This window comes from Choloepus didactylus, chromosome 21 (genome assembly GCF_015220235.1).
Source record: "Choloepus didactylus isolate mChoDid1 chromosome 21, mChoDid1.pri, whole genome shotgun sequence".
Lineage (NCBI taxonomy): Eukaryota > Metazoa > Chordata > Mammalia > Pilosa > Megalonychidae > Choloepus > Choloepus didactylus.
This window is the reverse complement of record NC_051327.1, coordinates 4,294,601-4,317,642: the sequence shown is the minus strand read 5'-3', so window position 1 is coordinate 4,317,642 and position 23,042 is coordinate 4,294,601. Positions and strand designations below refer to the sequence as shown.

The 23,042-nt window shown below is 35.1% G+C and overlaps 1 protein-coding gene across 1 annotated transcript in view; it reads left to right on the top strand.

Annotated features, from left to right (window-relative positions):
* LOC119518036 (ATP-binding cassette sub-family A member 3-like) overlaps positions 1 to 23,042 on the top strand; it is a 204,228-nt gene that overhangs the window by 159,679 nt on the left and 21,507 nt on the right. The window contains exon 23 of the mRNA XM_037815141.1: positions 19,515 to 19,693. Coding sequence (XP_037671069.1) covers positions 19,515 to 19,693 — 179 coding nt within the window. The remainder of the gene's footprint in view (positions 1 to 19,514; positions 19,694 to 23,042) is intronic.

Here is a 23,042-nt window from a genome sequence, read left to right as displayed (position 1 = left end):
ACACATGAACAACATAGGCTCTCCAGAGAAGAAACAGAAGATCTCAACAAACAAATCACTAGCAAAGAGATCCAATCAGTCATCAAAAAGCTTCCCACAAATAAAGCTCAGGGCCAGATGGCTTCACAGGGGAATTTTACCAAACTTTCCAAAAAGAACTGACACCAATCTTACTTAAACTCTTCGAAAAAATTGAAGACAATGGAACACTACCTAACTCATTTTATGAAGCTAACATCACTCTAATACCAAAACCAGGTAAAGATCCCACAAGAAAGTTAAACTACAGGCCTATCTCCCTCATGAATATAGACGCAAAAATTCTCAACAAAATACTTGAAAATAGAGTCCAAAGACACATTTAAAAAATTGCACACCATGTCAAAGTGGGGTTCATTCCATGCATGCAAAGATGGTTCAACATAAGAAAATCAATCAATGTAATACAATACATTAACAAATCAAAAGGGAAAAATCAAATGATCATCTCAATAGATGCTGAAAAAGCATTCAACAAAATCCAGCATCATTTTTTGATAAAAGCACTTCAAAAGGTAGGATTGAAGGAAACTTCCTCAATATGGTAAAGGGCATTTGTGAAAAACCCACAGCCAGCATAATATTTAATGGTGAGAGACTAAAAGCCTTACTTCTAAGATCAGGAATGAGACAAGGATGCCCACTGTCACCACTGTTATTCAACATTGTGATAGAAGCACTAGTCAGAGCAATTCAACTAGACAAAGAAATAAAAATCATCCAGATTTGAAGGGAAGAAATAAAACTGTCATTATTTGCAGATATGATCTTATATCTGGAAAACCCTGAGAAATCCACAACACAGCTCCTTGAGCTAATAAATTTAGCAAAGTAGCAGGATACAAGATTAATGCACATAAGACAGTAATGTTCCTATACACTAGAAATGACCAAACTGAAGAGATACTCAAGAAAAAGATTCCATTTTCAATAGCAACTAAAAAAAATCAAGTACCTAGGAATAAACTTAACCAAGGATGTAAAAGACCTATAAATAGAAAATTACATGCCTTTACTAAAAGAAATAGAATGGGACCTAAAAAGATGGAAAAACATTCCTTGTTCATGGATAGGAAAGTGATGTGTCATTAAGATGTCAATTCTACCCAACTCATCTAAAGATTGAATGCAATTCCAATGAAAATTCCAATAAACTACTTTGCAGTCTTGGAAAAGCTATTTATCAAACTTATTTGGAATGGAAAGAGGCCTCAGATTGCTAAAAACATTCTAAAAAAGAAAAACAAAGTGGGAGGACTTATACTTCCTGACTTTGAAGCTTAATATAAAGCCACAGTAGTCAAAACAGCATGTTACTGGGGGCAAGATGGCAGAGTGGTGAGGTTTATGTTTTAGTTACTCCTCCAGGGCAGTAAGTAGAAAGCCAGGAACTGTGTGGTCTGGACACTGCAGAGCGATTTGAGTTTGGGCATACTTCATACAGCACTCATGAACACGTGGAACAGCTGAGATCAGTGAAATCTGTAAGTTTTCCTGGCCAGGGGACCCATGCCCCTCCCTGCCAGGCTCAGTCCCCTGGGAGGAGGGGCCATCAGTGCTGGGAACGAGGAGGGAGAACTGCAGTTGCGGCTGTTATCGGAAACTCATTCTACTGATCCAAACTCCAAACATAGACTGAGACCAGAGACTGGAGAATCTGGGAGCAGCCAGCCCGGTGGAGAGGAGATAGGGATAGCAAAAACAGCAAGGAAAACCCAAAAATAGAAGCAGAGACTATTTGGAGTTCTGGTGAACATAGAACAGGGAAGGACAGAGCTCAGGCAGTCAGGCTCATATGCAAATTCAGAAAGCGAGTTTCTTTGTCTGAAAAACCAGTTTCTCTGCTCCCTGGATCATTCCTTAATGGCCCTAATCTCCTTGTCTCTTAGCATTTCAATAGCCCATTACATCTGCAAGTAGGGCCCTTCCTTTTTTTCTTTTTTTTTTTTTTAATCTTTTCCCCTTTTTGTAAAACAATTACTCAAAGAAACGCATTACAGAAAGCCTCAAAGACTTGCAATTTGGACCCAGACAAGAGCACAGCTAAGAGAGCTCTGAGACACAAGGCAATGAGTCCAGTGGCTAAGAAAATTTACAAAACAGCACAACTTCCCAAGAACGGGGGGCATCCCCTCACAGCCATCTTCCTGGTGGGCAGGGAACACTCCTGCCAGGTGCTGGCTCCACAGCCCAGAGCTGCCCCAGACAACCCAGTGTAATGAGAAGTGTTTCCAACAACACACATACACCACAAAATCAGGTGTGGACATTAGCCTTTCCCACACCCTCAGCTGGTTGTCTCAGAGTTAGGAAGACAGAGCTGTGTGAATTAACACACCCCATTCAGCCATCCTTTCAGCAGACTCGGAACGCCCCTACACAGCCCTGCAGTCCAGAACTGCCCTGGGGGGATGGCGCTCACCTGTGACATAGCACAGTCATCCCTCAACAGAGGACCTGGGGGTGCATGGCTCGGAAGAGGGACCCACTCGCAAGTCCCAGGGCCATATGCCAATACCAAGGACTTGTGGGTCAGCGGCAGGGACAAACTGTGGCAGGACTGAACTGATTGATTAGACTGTTGCAGCAGCTTTAAATCTCCAGAAACACCAGGGAGATTTTATTGTTAGAGCTGCCCCCCCCCTCCCTGACCGCTCAGACACATGCCCCGTATACAGGGCGGGCAACACCAACTACACATGCAAGCTTGGTGCACAAATTGGACCCCACAAAACTCACACCCCCACTCACCACAAAGACAAAGTGTGGGAGAACTGGCTTGAGGGGAATAGGTGGCTTGCAGACACCACCTTCTGGTTAGTTAAAGTTTTCTCCACAAAGCTGTAGAGCTGACAAATTAGAGATAAGGGTTTTAATTGGTCTACAAATCTTAAAAGAACCTTATCAAGTTAAGCAAATGCCAAGAGGCCAAAAACAACAGAAAATATTGAAGAATATGAAAAAAACAGATGATATGGATAACCCAAGCCTAAGCACCCAAATCAAAAGATCAGAGGAGACACAGTACTTGGAGAAATTAACCAAGAACTAAAGATGAACAATGAGACCTTGGCACAGGAAATAAAGGACATGAAGAAGACCCTGGAAGAGCATAAAGGAGAAATTGCAAGAGTAAATAAAAAAATAGACGATCTTATGGAAATAAAAGAAACTGTTGACAAAATTAAAAAGATTCTGGATACTCATAGCACAGACTAGAGGAAGCTGAATAGCAAATCAGTGACCTGGAGGATCACAGAATGGAAAATGAAAGAACAAAAGAAAGAATGGGGAAAAAAAATCAAAAAAAATCGAAATGGACCTCAGGGATATGATAGATAATGTAAAACGTCCAAATATAAGACTCATTGGTGTTCCAGAAGGAGAAGAGAAGAGTAAAGGTCTAGGAAGAGTATTCAAAGAAATTGTTGGAGAAAACTTCCCAAATCTTCTAAACACCATAAATACACAAATCATAAATGCCCAGGAAACTCCAAATAGAATAAATCCAAATAAAACCACTCTGAGACATACTCTGATCACACTGTCAAATACGGAAGAGAAGGAGCAAGTTCTGAAAGAAGCAAGAAAAAAGCAATTCACCACATACAAAGGAAACAGCATAAGATGAAGTAGTGACTACTCAGCAGCCACCATGGAGGCGAGAAGGCAGTGGAATAACATATTTAAAATTCTGAGAGAGAAAAATTGCCAACCAAGAATACTTTGTCCAGCAAAGCTGTCCTTCAAATTTGAGGGAAAGCTTAAATTTTTCACAGACAAACAAATGCTGAGAGAATTTGCTAACAAGAGACCTGCCCTACTTGAGATACTAAAGGGAACCCTACCGACAGAGAAACAAAGAAAGGAGAGAGAGAGATGGAGAAAAGTTCAGTACTAAAGAGATTCAGTATGGGTATGTTAAAGGATATTAAGAGACAGAGAGAAAAAATATATATGACAAACATAAACCAAAGGATAAGATGGCTGAGTCAAGAAACGCCTTCACAATAATAATGTTGAATGTAAATGGATTAAACTCCCCAATTAAAAGATATAGATTGGCAGAATGGATCAATAAAAAACTGACCCATCAGTATGTTGCATACAAGAGACTCATCTTAGGCACAGGGACACAAAGAAATTGAAAGTGAAAGGATGGAAAAAATATTTCATGCAAGCTACAGCCAAAAGAAAGCAGGAGTAGCAATATTAATCTCAGATAAAATAGACTTTAAATGCAAGGGATGTTATGAGAGACAAAGAAGGCTATTACATACTAATAAAAGGGGCAATTCAACAAGAAGAAATAACAATCACAAATGTTTATGCACCCAATCATGGTGCCACAAAATACATGAGACAAACACTGGCAAAACTAAAGGAAGCAATTGATGTTCACACAGTAATTGTGGGAGATTTCAATACATCACTGTCTCCTATAGATAGATCAACCACACAGAAGACCAATAAAGATATTGAAAACCTAAACAATCGGATAAATGAATTTGATTTAACAGACATATATAGAACATTACATCCCAAATCACCTGGATACACATTCTTCTCTGGTGCTCATGGAACTTTCTCCAGAATAGATCACATGCTGGGACATAAAACAAGCCTCAATAAATTTAAAAAAATTGAAATTATCCAAAGCACATTCTCTGACCACAATGGAATACAATTAGAAGTCAATAACCATCAGAGACTTAGAAAATTCACAAACACCTGGAGGTTAAACAACACACTCCTACACAACCAGTGGGTTAAAGAAGAAATAGAAGGAGAAATTGCTAAATATATAGAGACAAATGAAAATGAAAATGCAGCATACAAAAACCTATGGGATGCAGCAAAAGTGGTACTGAGGGGGAAATTTATAGCACTGAACACATATATTAAAAAGGAAGAAAGAACCAAAATCAAACTAATGGATCAACTGAAGAAGCTAGAAAATGAACAGCAAACCAATCCTAAACCAAATAGAAGAAAAGAAGTAACAAGGATTAAAGCAGAAATAAATGGCATAGGGAACAAAAAAACAATAGAGAGGATAAATAACACCAAAAGTTGGTTCTTTGAGAAGCTCAACGAGATTGACAAGCCCCTAGCTAGACTGACAAAATTAGAAAGAGAGAAGACCCATATAAACAAAATAATGAATGAGAAAGGTGACATTGTGGATCCCACAGAAATTAAAAAAATTATAAGAGGATAATATGAACAACTGTATGCCAACAAGCTGGATAATATAGAGGAAATGGACAATTTCCTGGAAACATGAACAACCTAGACTGGCCAGAGAAGAAATAGAAGACATCAACCAACCAATCACAAGCAAAGAGATCCAATCAGTCATCAAAAAGCTTCCCACAAATAAATACCCAGGGTCAGATGGCTTCACAGGGGAATTCTTTCCAAAAAGAACTGACACCAATCTTACTCAAACTCTTTCAAAACATTGAAGAAAATGGAACACTGCCTAACTCATTTTATGAAGCTAACATCACTCTAATACCAAAACCAGGCAAAGATGCTACAAAAAAGGAAAACTATAGGCCTATCTCCCTCATGAATATAGATGCAAAAATTTTCAACAAAATACTTGCAAATCGAATCCAAAGACACATTTAAAAAATCATACACCATGACCAAGTGGGGTTCATTCCAGGCATGCAAGGATGGTTCAACATAAGAAAATCAATCAATGTATTACAACACATCAACAAATCAAAAGAGAAAAATCAAATGATCATCTCAATAGATGCTGGAAAAGCATTTGGCAAAATCCAACATCGCTTTTTGATAAAAACACTTCAAAAGGTGGGAATTGAAGGAAGCTTCCTCAATATGATAAACAGCATCTATGGAAAACCCACAGCCAGCATAGTACTCAATGGTGAGAGACTAAAAGCCTTCCCCATAAGATCAGGAATGAGACAAGGATGCCCCCTGTCACCACTGTTATTCAACATTATGCTGGAAGTGCTAGCCAGAGCAATCCATGACAAAGAAATAAAAGGCATCCAAACTGGAAAGGAAGAAGTAAAACTGTCATTGTTTGCAGATGATATGATCTTATATCTGGAAAACCCTAAGAAATTGACAATACAGCTACTAGAGCTAATAAACAAATTTAGCAAAGTAGCGGGATACAAGATTAATGCACATGAGTCAGTAATGTTTCTATATGCTAGAAATGAACAAACTGAAGAGATACTCAAGAAAAAGATACCATTTTCAATAGCAACTAAAAAAATCAAGTACCTAGGAATAAACTTACATCTTTTACATCTTTTAAGATGTAAAAGACCTATACGAAGAAAACTGCCTCACTGTACTAAAAGAAATAGAAGGGGACCTTAAAAGATGGAAAAATATCCCATGTACCTGGATAGGGAGGCTAAATGTCATTAAGATGTCAGTTCTACCCAAACTCATCTACACATTCAATGCAATCCCAATCAAAATTCCAACAACCTACTTTGCAGACTTGGAAAAGCCAGTAATCAAATTTATTTGGAAAGGGAAGATGCCTTGAATTGCTAAAGACACTCTAAAACAGAAAAACGAAGTGGGCAGACTTATACTTCCTGACTTTGAAGCTTATTATAAAGCGACAGTAGTCAAAACAGCTTGATACTGGCAAAAAGATAGACATATTGATAAATGGAATTGAATTGACAGTTCGGAGATAGACCCCTAGATCTACAGCCAACTGATCTTTGTTAAGACCCCCAAGGCCACTGAACTGGGACATAACAGTCTTTTCAACAAATGGGGCCAGGAGAGTTGGATATTCATATCCAAAAGAATGAAAGAGGACCCCTATCTCACACCCTACACAAAAATTAACTCAAAGTGCATCAAAGATCTTAATATAAAAGACAGTACCATAAAACTCCTAGAAGATAATGTAGGGAACCATCTTCAAGACCGTGTATTAGGCGGCCACTTCCTAGACTTTATACACAAAGCTCAAGCAACAAAAGAAAAAATAGATAAATGAGAACTCAAGCTTAAAAGTTTCTGTACCTCAAAGGAATTTGTCAAAAAGGTGAAGAGGCAGCCAACTCAATGGGAAAAATTTTTGGAAACCATGTATCTGACAGAAAACTGATATCTTGCATATATGTATAGAAATCCTACAACTCAATGACAAGAGTACAGACAGCGCAATTATAAAATGGGCTAAAGATATGAAAAGACAGTTCTCTGAAGAGGAAATACAAATGGCCAAGAAACACATGAAAAAAAATGTTCAGCTTCACTAGCTGTTAGAGAGATGCGAATTAAGACCACAATGAGATACCATCTCACACTAATTAGGATGGCTGCCATTAAACAAACAGGAAACTACAAATGCTGGAGAGGATGTGGAGAAATTGGAACTCTTATTCATTGTTGGTGGGACTGTATAATGGTTCAGCCACTCTGGAAGTCAGTCTGGCAGTTCCTTAGAAAACTAGATATAGAGTTACCCTTCGATCCAGCAATTGCACTTCTCGGTATATACCTAGAAGATCTGAAAGCAGTGACATGAACAGATAGCTGCTCACCAGTGTTGATAGCAGCATTACTCACAATTGCCAAGAGATGGAAACAACCCAAATGTCCTTCAACAGATGAGTGGATAAATAAAATGTGGTATATACACACGATGGAATACTATGCAGCTTTAAGAAGGAACAACGTCATGAAACGTATGACAACATGGATGAACCTTGAAGACATAATGCTGAGCAAAATAAGCCAGGCACAAAAAGAGAAATATTATATGCTATCACTAATATGAACATTGAAAAATGTAAAACAAAAGGTTTATAATGTAGAATGTAGGGGAATTAGTGATAGAGAGCAATTAAGGAAGGGGGAATGATAACCCAATAAGAACAGTTAAGAACAGTTAAGCTAAATTTAATGTTCTGGGAATGCCCAGGAATGACTATGGTCTGTTAATTTCTGATGGGTATGGTAGGAACAAGTTCACAGAAATGTTGCTATATTAGGTTATTTTCTTGGGGTAGAGTAGGAACATGTTGGAAGTAAAGTAGTTATCTTAGGTTAGTTGTCTTTTTCTTACTGCCTTGTTAGGGTTTGTTTGAAATGTTTCTTTACTGTATTTCTTTTTAATTTTTTTTTATATAGTTGATTTAAAAAAAAGTTAATTAAAAAAAAGAAAAAAGAAAAAAACAATGAAAAAATATGCAGAGCCCCCTTGAGGAGCTGGTAGAGAATGCAGGGGTATTGGGCTTCCCCACTTCGATGGTTCCTGATGTGCTCAGAGACATACGGGACTGATGGTTTAACGGGTTGAGCCCTCTACCACAAAACTTGCCTTTGGGAAGACTGTTGCTGCAAAGGAGAGGCTAGGCCTCCCTATAATTGTGCCTAAGATCCTCCTCCTGAATGCCTCTTTGTTGCTCAGATGTGGCCCTCTCTCTCTAGCTAAGCCAACTTGGCAGGTGAAATCACTGCTGTCACCCCTACATGGGATCAGACACGCAGGGGAGTGAATCTCCCTGGCAACTTGGAATATGACTCCCAGGGAGGAATCTAGAACTGGCACTGTGGGATGGAGAACATCTTCTTGACCAAAGAGGGGATGCAAAAGGAAATGAAATAAGCCACAGTAGCAGAGAGGTTCCAAAAGGAGCCGAGAGGTCACTCTGGTGGGCACTCTTCTGCACAATATAGACAACCCTTTTTAGGTTCTAGTGAATTGGAGTAGCTAGCAGTAAGTACCTGAAACTATCAAACTACAACCCAGAACCCATGAATCTTGAAGGCAATTATATAAAAATGTAGCTTATGAGGGGTGACAATGTGATTAGGAAAGCCGTATGGACCACACTCCCCTTTGTCCAGTTTATGGATGGATGAGTAGAAAAATGGGGGAAGGAAAACAAACAAACAAACAAAGGCACCCAGTGTTCTTTTTTACTTTAATTGCTCTTTTTCACTTTAATTTTTATATAAAATTTTTTTATAAAATTTTTTATAAAATTTTTTATAAAATTTTTTATATAAAATTTTTTTATATAAAATTTGTATATTTATATACAAAAATAACAAGATTTTTGTGTGTGTGGTATTGAAGGTGTCAGGGATTGATTTTGGTGATGAATGCATAACTATGTAATGGTATTCTGAACAATTGAATGTATGCTTTGTTTTGTATGACTGCATGGTATGTGAATATATCTCAATAAAATGAATTTAAAAAAACATGGTACTGTCACAAAGATAGACATATTGATAAATGGATTCGAATTGAGAATTTGGAGATAGACCCTTATAGCTACAGTCAACTGATTTTTAATAAGGCCCCCAAAACCACTGAACTGGGACATAACAGTCTGTTCAACAAATGGGACTGGGAGAGCTGGATATCCATATTCAAAAGAATTAAAAAGGACCCCTATCTCACACCCTACACAAAAATTAACTAGAAGTAAATTAAAGACCTCAATATAAGAGACAGTACCATAAAACTCCTAGTACATAATGTAGGGAAACATCTTCAAGACCTTTTATTAGGAAGTTGCTTCTTAGACCTTATACCCAGAGGACAAGAAATGAAAGAAAAAAATAGATAAATGGGAACTCCTCAAAATTAAAAGCTTCTGTATGTTAGAGGAATTTGTTAAGAAGGTGAAGAGGCAGCCAACTCAATGGGAAAAAAAATAATTGGAAACCATGCATCTGACAGAAGACTGATATCTTGCATGTATATATAAAGAAATCCTACAACTCAGTGACAATAGTACAGACAACCCAATTATAAAATGGGCAAAAGATATGAAAAGACTGTTCTCTGAAGAGGAAATACAAATGGCTAAGAAACACATGAAAAAAATGTTCTTCACTAGCTATTAGGGAGATGCAAATTAAGACCACAATGAGATATCATCTCACACAAATTAGAATGACTGCCATTAAACAAACAGGAAACTACAAATGCTGGAGAGGATGTGGAGAAATTGGAACTCTTAGTCATTGCTGGTGGGACTGTATAATGGTACAGACTCCTCTAGGAGGACAGTCTGGCAGTTCCTTAGAAAACTAGATATAGAGTTACTCTTCAATCCAGCAATTTCACTTCTCAGTATAACCCCAGAAGATCTGAAAGCAGTGACCTGAACAGATATTGGCACACCAATGTTCATAGTGACATTATTCACAATTGCCAAGAAATGGAAACAATCCAAATGTCCTTCAACAAATGAGTGAATATATGTGGTATATACTAATGATGGAATACTACGTGGCAGTAAGAAAGAATGAGGTTGTGAAACATATGACAACATGGATGAACCTTGAAGACATAATGCCGAGTGAAATAAGCCAAACACAAAAAGAGATATTGTATGTTACCACTAATGTGAACTCAGTAAAAACTGTAAAATAAATATTCTATATTGTAGAATGTAGGAAATATAGACAGCAACTAGTGAAGGGGGAACGATAATCTAATAAGAACAGATAAGCTATTGAGGATAATCTCAATGTTATGGGAATGCTCAAGAATGATTATAGTTTGCAAACTTTCTTGGGTATGGTAGGAATATGTTGAAAGCAATGTAGTTCATTTATTTGTTTTTCTTATTCCTTTGTTTTGTTAGGGTTTGTTAATTTTCTTCAGGTATGGTAGGGACATGTTGGAAGCAATACAGTTATCTTAGGTTGTTTGTTTTTCTTAATCCTTTGTTTTGTTTCAGTTTTTTTTTAATTTTTTGATAAAGTAAAAAAAGCTATTGCATTTTAAAAATTAGCTTCAATGTAGTTATTTTAGGTTATTTGGTTTTTCTTATACCATTGTTTCATTATGGTTTGTTAATTTTCTTAGAATATGGTGGGAACATGTTGGAGCAATGCAGTTATTTTAGATTATTTTTTTCTTATTCCTTGGTTTGCATATGATTTATTAATTTTCTTAGGGTATGGTAGGAACATGATGGAAGCAAAGTAGTTATTTTAGGTTATTTGTTTTTCTTAATCTTTTGCTTTGTTTTATTTCAAATGTGTTTTTGTTGTTGGTTTGTTTGTTTTCATTTTATGATAAATAAAGCTGAAAAAGAATATAAAGATGTAAAATATATATAGTGTCCTTCTAAGTCTTTTATAACAGATTTTGATTTAAAGTTCATTTTGCTTGATATTAGTATAGCAACTCCAGCTCTCTTTTGGTTACTAATTGCATTAAATATTCCCCCTTTTCACTGTCAACTTCTTTGTGTCTTGGATATTAGTGAATGTTTTGTAAATAACATAGTTTTAGCATGTTTTTTATCCATTTTGACAACTTGTGTGTATTTCTGGAGAGTTTAATTCATTTGCAGTCACAATAATTACAAAGATAGAACTTCAGTCATTTTGTCTTTTGTTTCTTATTGTATATTGGTTTATCCCATTTCTTCCATTCCTCACTTCTTTTGTGTATAGTTTGATCTTTTGTAGTGAGATAATGTGATTCTTTCTCAAATTCTTTTCTTTGTGGTCACCATTGGGTTTGTATTTAACATCCTAAATCTATAACAAACCAGTTGAGAATCCCACTAACGTAACTTTAATAGCATATACAATCTCTGCTCCTATATTCCTCTGTCACCCCTCTTAATGTGGATTATATCACATATTACCTGTTTATGTTTTGTGTGCCCAACAACATAGAAATAATGATTATTACTGATGCATTTGTATTTTAGATCCTATAAGAAATAAAAGGTAGCAGTACAAATGAAGAATATGATAATACTGGCTTTTGTATTTACCCACGTAGTTACTTTACTAGAGATCTTTATTTCTTCATATAGCTCCAAGCTAATTTCTAGTGTACTTTCCTTTCAACCTGAAAATTCTGCTTTAGCATTTCTTGTACAGTAGATCTAGTGGTGACAGAATCCCTCAGCTTTTGTTTATCTGGGAATGTCTTAAGCTTTCCCTTGTTTTTGAAGGACAATTTTTCCAGATGTAGAATTCTTGCTGTTTTTTCTCCTACCACACTTTAAATATGTTGTCCCACTGCCTTCTTACCTTCATGGTATCTGATAAGAAATTGACACACTCTCATAGAAGATTCATTGTATGTGATGAGTCAGTTCTCTCTTACTGCTTCCAGAATTTTACTTTATTTTGGCATTTGACATTTTGATTATGGTATGTCTAGATGTTGGTCTATTTGGAGTTCATTGATTTTCTTGATGTATATCTTTTGTTGATTTAGGGAAACGTTAATTCATTATTTCTTCATATATTCTTTCTGTCCCTTTCTCTTTCCCTTCTCCTTCTGGGACTCCCATAATGCATATGTCAGTAGGCTTTTTGTTGTCCCATTGGTCTCTCTGATTCTACTCACTTTTTTCTTTCTGTTCTTCAAACTGAATGATTTTAATTATCCTCTCTTCTAGCTCCCTGATTCTTCTGCCTCTTCAATCTGCTCTTGTGTATTTTTCACTTCTGCTGTTTTGTTTTTCATACCCCCCACCAAATTATGTTTGGTTCATTTTAAAAATTTCTAGTCCCTCCTTTTGTTCATGCATCATTTTCTTGATTTCCTGTACTTCTATGTCCATGCTTTTCATTTGCTAATTGTACTTATTTGGAGAGTTGATGTTCTAGTTTGCTAATGCTGTCAGAATGCAAAACACCGGAGATGGATTGGCTGTTATAAAAGGGGGGTTATTAGCTACACAGTTACAGTCTTAAGGCCATAAAGTGTCTAAGGTCACACATCAGCAATCAGGTACCTTCCCTGGAGGATGGCCAATGGTGTTGGGAAAATCTCTGTTAGCTGGGAAGGCACATGTCTGGCATCTGCTCCAAATTCTGAGTTCAAAATGGCTTTCTCCCAGGATGTTCTTCTCTAGACTGCAGTTCCTTAAAAATGTCACTCTCAGTTGCTCTTGAGGTATTTGTCCTCTCTTAGCTTCTCCAAAGCAAGAATCTGCTTTCAACAGCCATCTCAAACTGTCTCTCATCTGCAGCTACTCTCTCAGCTTCTGTGCATTCTTCAAAGTGTCCCTCTTGGCTGTAGCAAACTTGCTCCTTCTGTCTGAGCTTAAATAGTGCTCCAGTAAACTAATCAAGGCCCATGCTGAATGGGCGGGGCCATACCTCCATGGAAGTTATCCAATGAGTCATCACCCACAGTTGGGTGGGTCACATCTCCATGGAAACACTCAAAGAATTACAATCTAATCAACACTGATACGTCTGCCCACACAAGATTACATCAAAGATAATGGCGTTTTGTGGGACATAATACAGTCAAACCAGCACAGCTGACTTATTGTCTTTTATTAGTTTGTCCAATGTCTGTGCTTCCTCTGTTGTTTAATTCTGTTCCTTTGAATGGACTATCTTTTCACGTTCTTTGTATGTCTTCAATTTTTTGTTCAAGTCTGAATATTTTGATATTCTGACTCTTGAAGTCAGATTCTTCCTTTACCCAGGATTTTGGTGTAGGTTGCCTCTGTGTTGAGGTTCTCCTTCAGTGATTATCCCAGGTTATAATGAACCTATAGAACATCTTGTAGTTAACGGTTCTTCTCAGGTCTCTCTGAGCCTGAATCTTGCCTTGGGTGTGTGTGCCAGTTTGGATGTATAAACGCCATTATCTTTGATGCAATTTTGTGGGAGCAGATGTATTAGTGTTGATTAGATTGGGATCTTTGATTGAGTGTTTCCATGGAGATGTGACTCAATCAACTGGGCAAGACCTTTGATTGAATAAATTCCATGGAGGTGTTGCTCCACCCATTCAGGGTGGGTCTTTATTGGATCACTGGAGTACTTTAAAAAGAGCCACACAGCCCAGATGTCAGAGCAGCTGTGAGTGACATTTTGAAGAAGAGCTGCAGCTAAGAGAGGACAAAATGCCCCAAGAGCAACATTTTGGAGAACGCCATTTTGAAACACAACCTGGGAGCAAGTGGATGCCAGCCACGTGACTTACGAGCTAACAGAGGTTTTCTGGATGCCATTGGCCATCCTTCAGTGAAGGTACCCTTTGTTGATGCCTTACCTTGGATATTTTATGGCCTTAAGACTGTAAGTTTGTAACCAAGTAAACCCCCTTTATAAAAGCCAATCTGTTTCTGGTATTTTGCATAACGGGCAGCATTAGCAAACCAGAACAGCATGCATGGTATCTTTTAAGCTATTTGTGAATGTTTCTCCTCCATAAAAGGAGTTTCTCTCCCCAGGTTCTCCTGGTGTCCTGGGTTGTGCTCTTTGTCTCAATCATAGCTTTTACACCAGGTAGTCTGCTTCAGCACTCTGATCCATCTTTTCACTCCACCTTTCCACACTGGATCCACTCCACAGCTCCTGTACTCTCTCCTGCACAGCTTCTCCACCCTGGGTAATTTCCTGGTTAGGGGACCCAGACATGAACTTTTAGTCAGTCTTCCATTTAGAGGTCCAGTAGTCAGGCCCCAGGGACCCAAACTTGAATGTTCTCAGGTTGCCCAACCACTGCCATTGGGCACACAGACTGCCATGCTAAAGTAAGCAAAGAGGAGGGACCCAGACAAGTAAACTTGTCTCATGGCTCTCCTACTATTTTTAGTTAGATAATTTTTTCCTGATTCAGCATTTGTTTAGTTGTTCTCTTGCCTCAATTATCTTCCAGAGATTTGGGAAATTTTATTTTGACAGATTATTCCCATTTTTTTGCTGTTTATAAGGGGCATCTTATTATACCAGGGACATCTTATTACTCCTTGCTGACATCATTGTTATAGTAACTTTTGAAATCAGACTTTGGCTATATTTTGATACTTTGCAATTCCATGTACAATTAAGAACCAACCTTTCTTTCCATAAAAACAAATTTGCTAGTATTTTTGTTGGGATTGCTTTAATTCTATAGATCACTTTTAAGAGAATTAACATCTTTACAATTTTGAGATTTACCATGTACAAATTTGATACATCAACCTATTTGTTCATTTTGTGCTAGACCTCTATTTATTTATTTAGGTCTTTTTCACATTTATTTAATACTTTCAGTAGTTATTGGTTTAGCAGTATTGTGAATACACTGTAAGCTTTAATCTTACGTATTTGTGTTTTATGAGGTTCTTATAATAGCATCATTTTTTGAAGTGTCATCTTTTATTGTTTGTTCCTAATAGTTAATTTTTGTACATTTAACTTCATAAATTGTGTTATTAATTTTAATAATTTATCTGTAGATCATTGTATTTTCAATGGATACATTCAAAGACTCTGCTAATAAACATTTCTTCTTTTCCAATCTGTATGCATTTATTTCTTTTGCTTGACTTGCTGCTTTGTTAAGGACATACAATTCAATGTTGAACCAAAGTAGTGATAACAGACATCCAGTTTCATTCCAATTTCAGAGTGAACATTGTAATCAATTTTACCAGATTTTTTTACTGCTTCTACTAAAAGGGACAAATAATTTTTCTTCTTTGTTTTGTTAACATGGTGAATTGCATAGACTGAATTGTAATGTTAAACCAAACTTGCATTCCTAAATAAACCCAACATTGTTGTGATGTATTAAATTTTTATATATTATAGAATTTGGTTCACTAATATTTATTATGTAATCTTGCATGTGTGTCCATTAAAAAGATTACTCTGAAATTGTCCTTTTGGGTAAAGTCCTTGACAGGTTTTGGTATAAAAAGTAAACAATTGAGTTGTTCAAACATTTTATGTTGGATTGGTGTTAATTCTTCTGAAATATTTGTGGAATTCACTTGTGAAGCTAATTTAGTACCTTGAGCTCTTTGGGAAGCTTTTTAATTCTTGATCACATTTGTTTATGAAGATGTTGAGGAAGGAGTTAAGAGCTGTTGTAGTATCAATTAACTCCATCTAAATTTTCAAATTAATAAATTTGTCATAATGTGGTATTTTTAAAATCTGGAGGTTCCATAGTGAAAGACCCATTTTCATTCAGGATACTCCTAATTTGTGCCACCTATCTTTTTTTCTTGATCAGTCTTAGCAGAGATTTATCAATTTTATTAGTCTTTTCAAAAGATAAAAAAATAAATAAAAAAAGATAAGCTTGCAGCTTCATTGATTCTTTTTATTATGTTTATTTTCCAACTTATTAATTTGTGGTCCTTATTCCTTTGACTATTTTTCATGTCTTGGGATTAATTTTCTAGCATTGTAGAATGGATTCTTACATCATTTATTATCAACCTGTTTTCTTGACTAGGATGTGTCTCATTGTGGTTTGGGAAGGGGTACTGATATTTTTCCTGCTTAAAGTTCTTTGAACTCCTTGGATTTGTATTCTTTACTTTTCAAAATTCTCATTCTTGTGAAGGCAACCCTTGTTAGAGAAAGACTAACAACTTGGAAGGCAGAATTGTCCATTGGAGGCTTTGACGTTATATAGAAAGAAGGAAACAAATATAACAGGGGAAGTGCAGAAACCAAAATTAACAGAGAAACAGAAAACTGAGTCTACACATCCCAACCTCACAAAAATACATTTATTAAAGAAACTGTATTTAAATCTACCAACAGAATTAGCTCTCATAAGCTGTGCAGTCAAGTAATTCATCCCAAACCCATCATCACCATTCCACAGACTTTGTATTTTTGATTGTATATACACATGGCAGGGATAGGGAACAAATGTAGCAAAATTTCAACAATATTGATACTAGGTGGGGGGGTACAGTGTTTATTATACTAATTATTCCAATTTTTATTTATGTTTGAAAATTTTTAAAATGACAACATGGGGGCAAACAGGTTCCAGATGACCTCATAGAGTATAATAATATTTTTATTAAGTTCAAATTTCAAAACGTAAATAATATAGTATTTACTGATATATATAGTAATCCACTCATATTTTAAAAATAACCAGAAATGCAATATACAATTTTTCATAGTAGTTACTTCTGGAGGATGGAAAAGTGACAGGAACACATAAGTATTTGCAAATTATTTGTAAATTTTTAATTTTGGGGCTGGGTTCATAGATGCCATTGTGATATTATGTTTGAAACTTATACATACTTAGCATATAATCTTTGGTATGCATCAAGTATTTTATAAACATAATTCTAAAGTATAAGGAATGGTAAAGATGGAATAATATTAGATATGATGGTACATGAAGAAATCTAAAAGAATCCCCTGATAAATTATTAGTTTTATCAGAATTTAGTGTGGTTTTCTGAATAAAAAATTAATACAGGGATAAAAGTCAATTCCATTTATATACATCAACTACAAATACTTATAAAATCAAACTGGTTAAAATGGGAAATTGTGAATTATATATGTTATCACAATAAAACAAAAAGGTAGGGGAGAGTTCAATGGTCAAAGCTGGAAAAATTTGCAAAGTAAAATAAAGTTGTATTGGATTATAACCCACAATAAAAAATAAATAATATCCATAAATACATTTGATATAAATAATTGAATAAATAAATAAATGGGGAAGAAGAGACAAATCTCCCTTAGAATTCCAAATAATTTATGTAGGTAATCCACCCTCAAAGAGGTGGAGCAAAACTTCCTACTCTTAAAGTGTGAGGTGTGTATAGTGACTTCCTTACAAAGGGAAAGAAGGAAAAGAGCAACTTTACAGCAGAGGAAACTGACAAACACTACCTCAGCCAGGCAATCAAGTAACATCAACAGTGATGTCACAATAAGTATGTACCCTTGATATGCTGTGATAAAAATGGCACTTTACTTCTGTGATCTTCTTCCCCAAAACCCCATAACCTCAGTCTAATCATGAGAGAAACATCAGACAAATCCCAATTGGAGGACATTCTACAAAATCCCCCACCAGTACTCCCCCAAACTGTCAAAGTTATCAAAAACAAAAAAAGCTAAGGAGCCTAAGAAAACTTGACTACTAAATGTAATGCGGTATTCTGGATTGGATCATGGGTCAGAAAAAGGACAAATTATTTAAAATAAAATTAGTAAATCTGAATAAATTAGGAACTTTAGTTAATAATGTATCACTGTTGGTTCCTAGAAATGTAAAGAACATTAATAAGAAAAACTGATCACTATTGATTTGTTGGCTCGTGGGATTGATGTGCAACATGTCTTTGGTTATAAACTATGACCTACCTACCAATTGTGAAAACTATATTCACAGAATTGGCAGAAGGGGTCTATTTGGGAGGAAAGATGTAGCTATTAACTATTACTGAAGAAGACGAGGATTTTTCAGGACATTGAGACTTGCTACAATACTATAGTGGAAGAAATGCCTATGAATGTGGCTGACCTTATTTAATTCCTGGAATGAGAGTTTTGAATGCAGTGCTCACTGATGCTGAATAGGCGATTACAACATGCATTGTGCTTCTTTCTTTGGGAATATTTGAATGTTGTCTCAATGCTCATAAAGGATCAGAAATATGGATTTTGATAGGAAAGCAACTTTAGTTGTGTGCTCTTGTGAGGAAATCATTGGCTTTATCCTCTTTAGAGTTAGACTGTTGCGGTTGCGTATAAAAGATAGGGACTATAAAATCTTTCTTTCTTAGAAATTTATTTCCTAGTTTTGTAGAAATGGTTGCATTAGATGTAAGTGCTGTTTAAAATCAGCCAATTATGTTAAACTAGCATATCTGCCTTTAGTGTGTTTGTCATTAGCCTGAATTTTAGAAAGGCCTTTAAAATTAATTTTTTAGAAAACATTTTAATGTGTTTTGTTTGGTATTTATTCAATAAAGTATTTAATTAGAATTAAGTGTGAACTGGATCCTATTGCTAACCCCCAGCAAGCGATCATATCCTAGGTAGGGTTAAACCCAGTAAAATTGCCATATTGCATGTCTTAATGAACTTTGAATGTTAAATAAATTGTATATTCATTTTTACAAAAAAAGAAAAACTGGGTGCAGCATATAAGGAACTCTCTGTACTATCTTTGCACTTTTATGTAAACCTAAAATCATTTTTAAAATAACATTTATTTTTTGTAAAAGGAGGGTGAGTTTATCATTTTCTTCCAATAAGAGTAATTGCCTTTTTTATTTATGAACTTTTTTTTGTAAGAAAGTTTAAAAAGTGTCAATTAATGGTCATTTTTGCCTTGTTGAAATGATAAGATGTTCTATTTCCCAGGAGCATTTTTCACTTTAAAACATTCTCCCAATTACCAATTTAAGGTTTCACACTCTGAAAGGATTTTGGGCATAATCACATATCATGCAATGATGATTAGGAATATCAATAAATATGTTAATGTTTATGCTTACTTGATTACCATACATTCTTTTCATGAAGGTCAGCCTTCAGAATTCATTGTTCAAATGATATTTTTTATAGCAAGACAATCACTTCTTACATTCTAAATATTTTGCTTGTCTCAGTTTAGACTAAAATTCCATTTTATCTTATATTTCTTCCTATTTGTTGCTTTCTTAGAGTTTGTTCATGGTGTCAGTGTTCCATAGTAAGATTATCTCTCTTTTTTTTGCCATTCTTAGATATTAAGAAGAATGTCTTTACTTTGGAAAAGAATATGATCGGAAGGTATTTGATGGTGATGGGTATTACAGGCTTTATTTTCCTCCTCTTGATTTTCCTTAGGGAGATTAGTTTGTGGAGACTACATACACTTTTCAATCAATATGTTTACTTTGCCATCTACAAGAAATTCAGGAAGGTGAGTAATTAAGTATGGACTTAAGAACAACTCTAAGACAACAAAACATTTGGCCTAAACAAATTATGTTTCAACATATGATTGCTTCTTGTTACTGAATAAAAGAAAATCAGTTAAGTCCATAGGAGTGCATTTTAAAATAAACTTTGTAGAGCCATACTTTACCTATAATAAACTGCATTTATTATTGTGATCATTTCAAAGAACTAACATTTAGCTTTTTATTTTTTTCTATTGTTGATTATTTTTTGTTTCTTTGATTTTGGGTCTTATATTTATAATTTTCTTCCTTCACTTACTTTTGGTTTATTTTTCTCCTTTCTTCTAGTTTCCTAATGGGAAACCTTAAGTCATTACTTTTAGATTTTTTTTCTTTTCTAATATAAGCATTTAAAGCTAAACATTTCCTTATAAGCAGTGCTCAAGCTATATCCCAGAAAATTTCATTTATCATGTTTTTATTATTCAAATGTTCAAAATATTTTCTAATTTCCCATATGATTTCTCCTTTGATGCATGGATTATTTAGAAATATGTAGATTAATTTCCAAATAATTGGGGGTTTTCTAGATATGTTATTGTTATTGATTTCTAATTTATTTTCCTTGTGGTCAGACATACTCTGGATGATTTCAATTCTCTTGAATCCATTGATTTTTTTTTTATTGATCAGCATATGGTCTGTCTTGATAACATGTTCATGTGCACTTGAAATAAATGTGTATTTTGCATTTGCTGGTTTTAATGTTCTATTTCAATTCAGTCATGATGGCTGATAGTGTTATTCAGATCATCTGATCTTTCCTGATAATTTTGTCTGGTTTATCTATCAATTGCCAAGAAAGAGATGTTAAAGTCTCCATTCATGATTGTGAGTTTATTTATATCTCTCTAATTCTGCTGATTGTTTCTTCAAGTAATTTGAATCTCTCTCATTAAGTGTAGAAATATTTATTATTGTTATGCCTACCTGATGAATTGACTCTTTTATCATTATGAAATGTTAACTCTTCATCTCTGGTAATATTCCTTGTTAAACTGTATTTCATTTGATAATAATATGATACCATCAGTTTTCTTCTGCTTACTTTTTTGCATGTGCTTACTTTTTACATCCATTTACTTTCAACTTTCTAAGTCTTTTACTTAAAGTGGCTCTCTGTAAACAGCATATAGTTAGGTCTTGCCTTTTTACCCATTCTGATCATTTCTGACATTTCAATTGAAGATTTTAGTCTATTATTGGTATTTCTGGATTTCCAGTTATCATTTTTATTAACTGTTTTCTATTTATTCCCTCTGTTTTTTATTTCTCTGTTTCCCCTTCCTGCCTTTCTTTGGATTATTTGAATATTTTTGGAATTTCATTTTAGTTTATTAAGTTTTTAGCTATACCACTTTGCAATATTTTTAGGTTGGTCGAGGGTTCAAAAAACATGCACTTAACTTTTCATAATATATTTAGAATTAATATCATAAAATGTAGAAAACATGAACCATAAATGACCATTCCCATCCCTCAATGTTTTCTTTACACTATAGCTGTCATACATTTTAAATACATGTAAGTACATGTCATACATTTTAACCATGCAAAATGCTATAATTTTGCCTTAAAACATCATATGTATTTTAAAGAAGAAAATGTTTTCATATTCAAGACATTTAGCATTTCTGATTTTATTCATTCTTTCTTGAGTACATGAGTTTCCCTCTGCTGTCATTTCCTCTTAGACTGAAACCTTTCTTAAGCATTCCTTTTAGTGAATATCTACATGAGAATAATTCTCTTAGTTTTCTTTTATCTGAAAATATTTTCATGAATCTTGATTCTTTTGAAGGTATTTTTGCTTTTATAGAAATGTGAGTTGATAGATTTTTTTTCTTTTTTTTTTTCCCCAGCATTCTAAGAATGTCATTTCATGGTCTTCTAGCCTGCCTTAATTCAGATGAGAAATCAGCATTCATTTAAATTGTTCTCTAGTATATAATATGTTGCTTCTCTTTGGCTATTTCAAGAGTTTCTCTCAACCTTTAGTTTCCAGCAATTTGACTCTGATATGTCCAAGCATGATGCCAAATTTGCTAAGCTATATCCATATTTTCCAGAGTTCCCTTTATTGCTCCAGTTTAAAGTTGACTAAGAGAGAAATTCACATGAGATTTGGAAGGCAGAAGTGAGGTTGCAACCATTGCACTCTTAAAATCATTGTGCTTAGTGGCCTTGAGAAACAGACACGAGATGCCAACGGAGTCCAGCTTGTTTTTACTTCCCCCAATTTAAATCCAGCTCTTCTTCCTGACTGACTTCCCTGCTAAGTAATAGCAACCAAGGCCCTAATTCAGAGAAAACACACATCCATAGACTTCTCCAGAAGCTCTCCTTCAAAGCCCATTCAGGAAGTGCCTGGCTTCCAAATCCCCTAGAAGGCTCTGATTTGTCCACTTGTGCCAAGGGTTTCAGAATATCTATTTAGTGATGTTCTCTGATTCTCCAACTCTGTCTCTCTCCCCTTGTTATATTTCTATTCAGATTTTCTATTTCTTCTTGAATCAGGTTCAGTAGTTTGTGTCTTTCAGGAATTTTTCCATTTCGTTTAAGTCATCTAATTTATTGGCAAACAGTTGTTCATAGTATTCCTTTATAATCCTTTTTTTTTTCCCAATAAAGTCAGTAGTAATGTTTCCTCTCTTGTTTCTGATTCTAGCAATTTGGGTATTATCTGTTTTGACCTTGGTCATTTTAACTGAAGTTTCGATTTTGTCATTCTTTACAAAGAGCCAACTTTTGGGTTTACTGATTTTCTCTATTTTTCTATTTTTATGCCAATGTTTATTATTTCTGCTTGCTTAAGGTTTAGTATGCTCTTCTCTTCCCAGTGTGTTAAGGTGGAAGGTTGGATTTTTTTGTGTTGAGATTTTTCTTCTTTATTAAATATAAGAGAAGCTAAAAAAGTCTAAGAATGACTTCACTGTCTAAGAATGACTTCACTGCATCCCATAAGTTTTGTAATGTTGGATCTTCATGTTCATTTCATCTTAAAGTATTTTCTAATTTTCCTTGTGATTTCATCTTTGACCCATTGATTATCTTGGAGTGTGTTATTTAAATTCCACATATTTGTTGTTTCTCAGATTTCTTTGTTATTGATGACTAGTTTAATTCCATTATGGTCAGAGAATGTACTTTGTATAATTTCAGTCCTTGTAAATTTATTTGTTTGGTTTATAAACTAGCATATGGTCTACCCTGGAAAGAGTTCTATGTGCATTTGAGAAAAAATGCATATTCTGCTGTTGTTGAGTAGAGTCTTATAGATATATGTTAGTATAGTTGGTTTATTGTGGT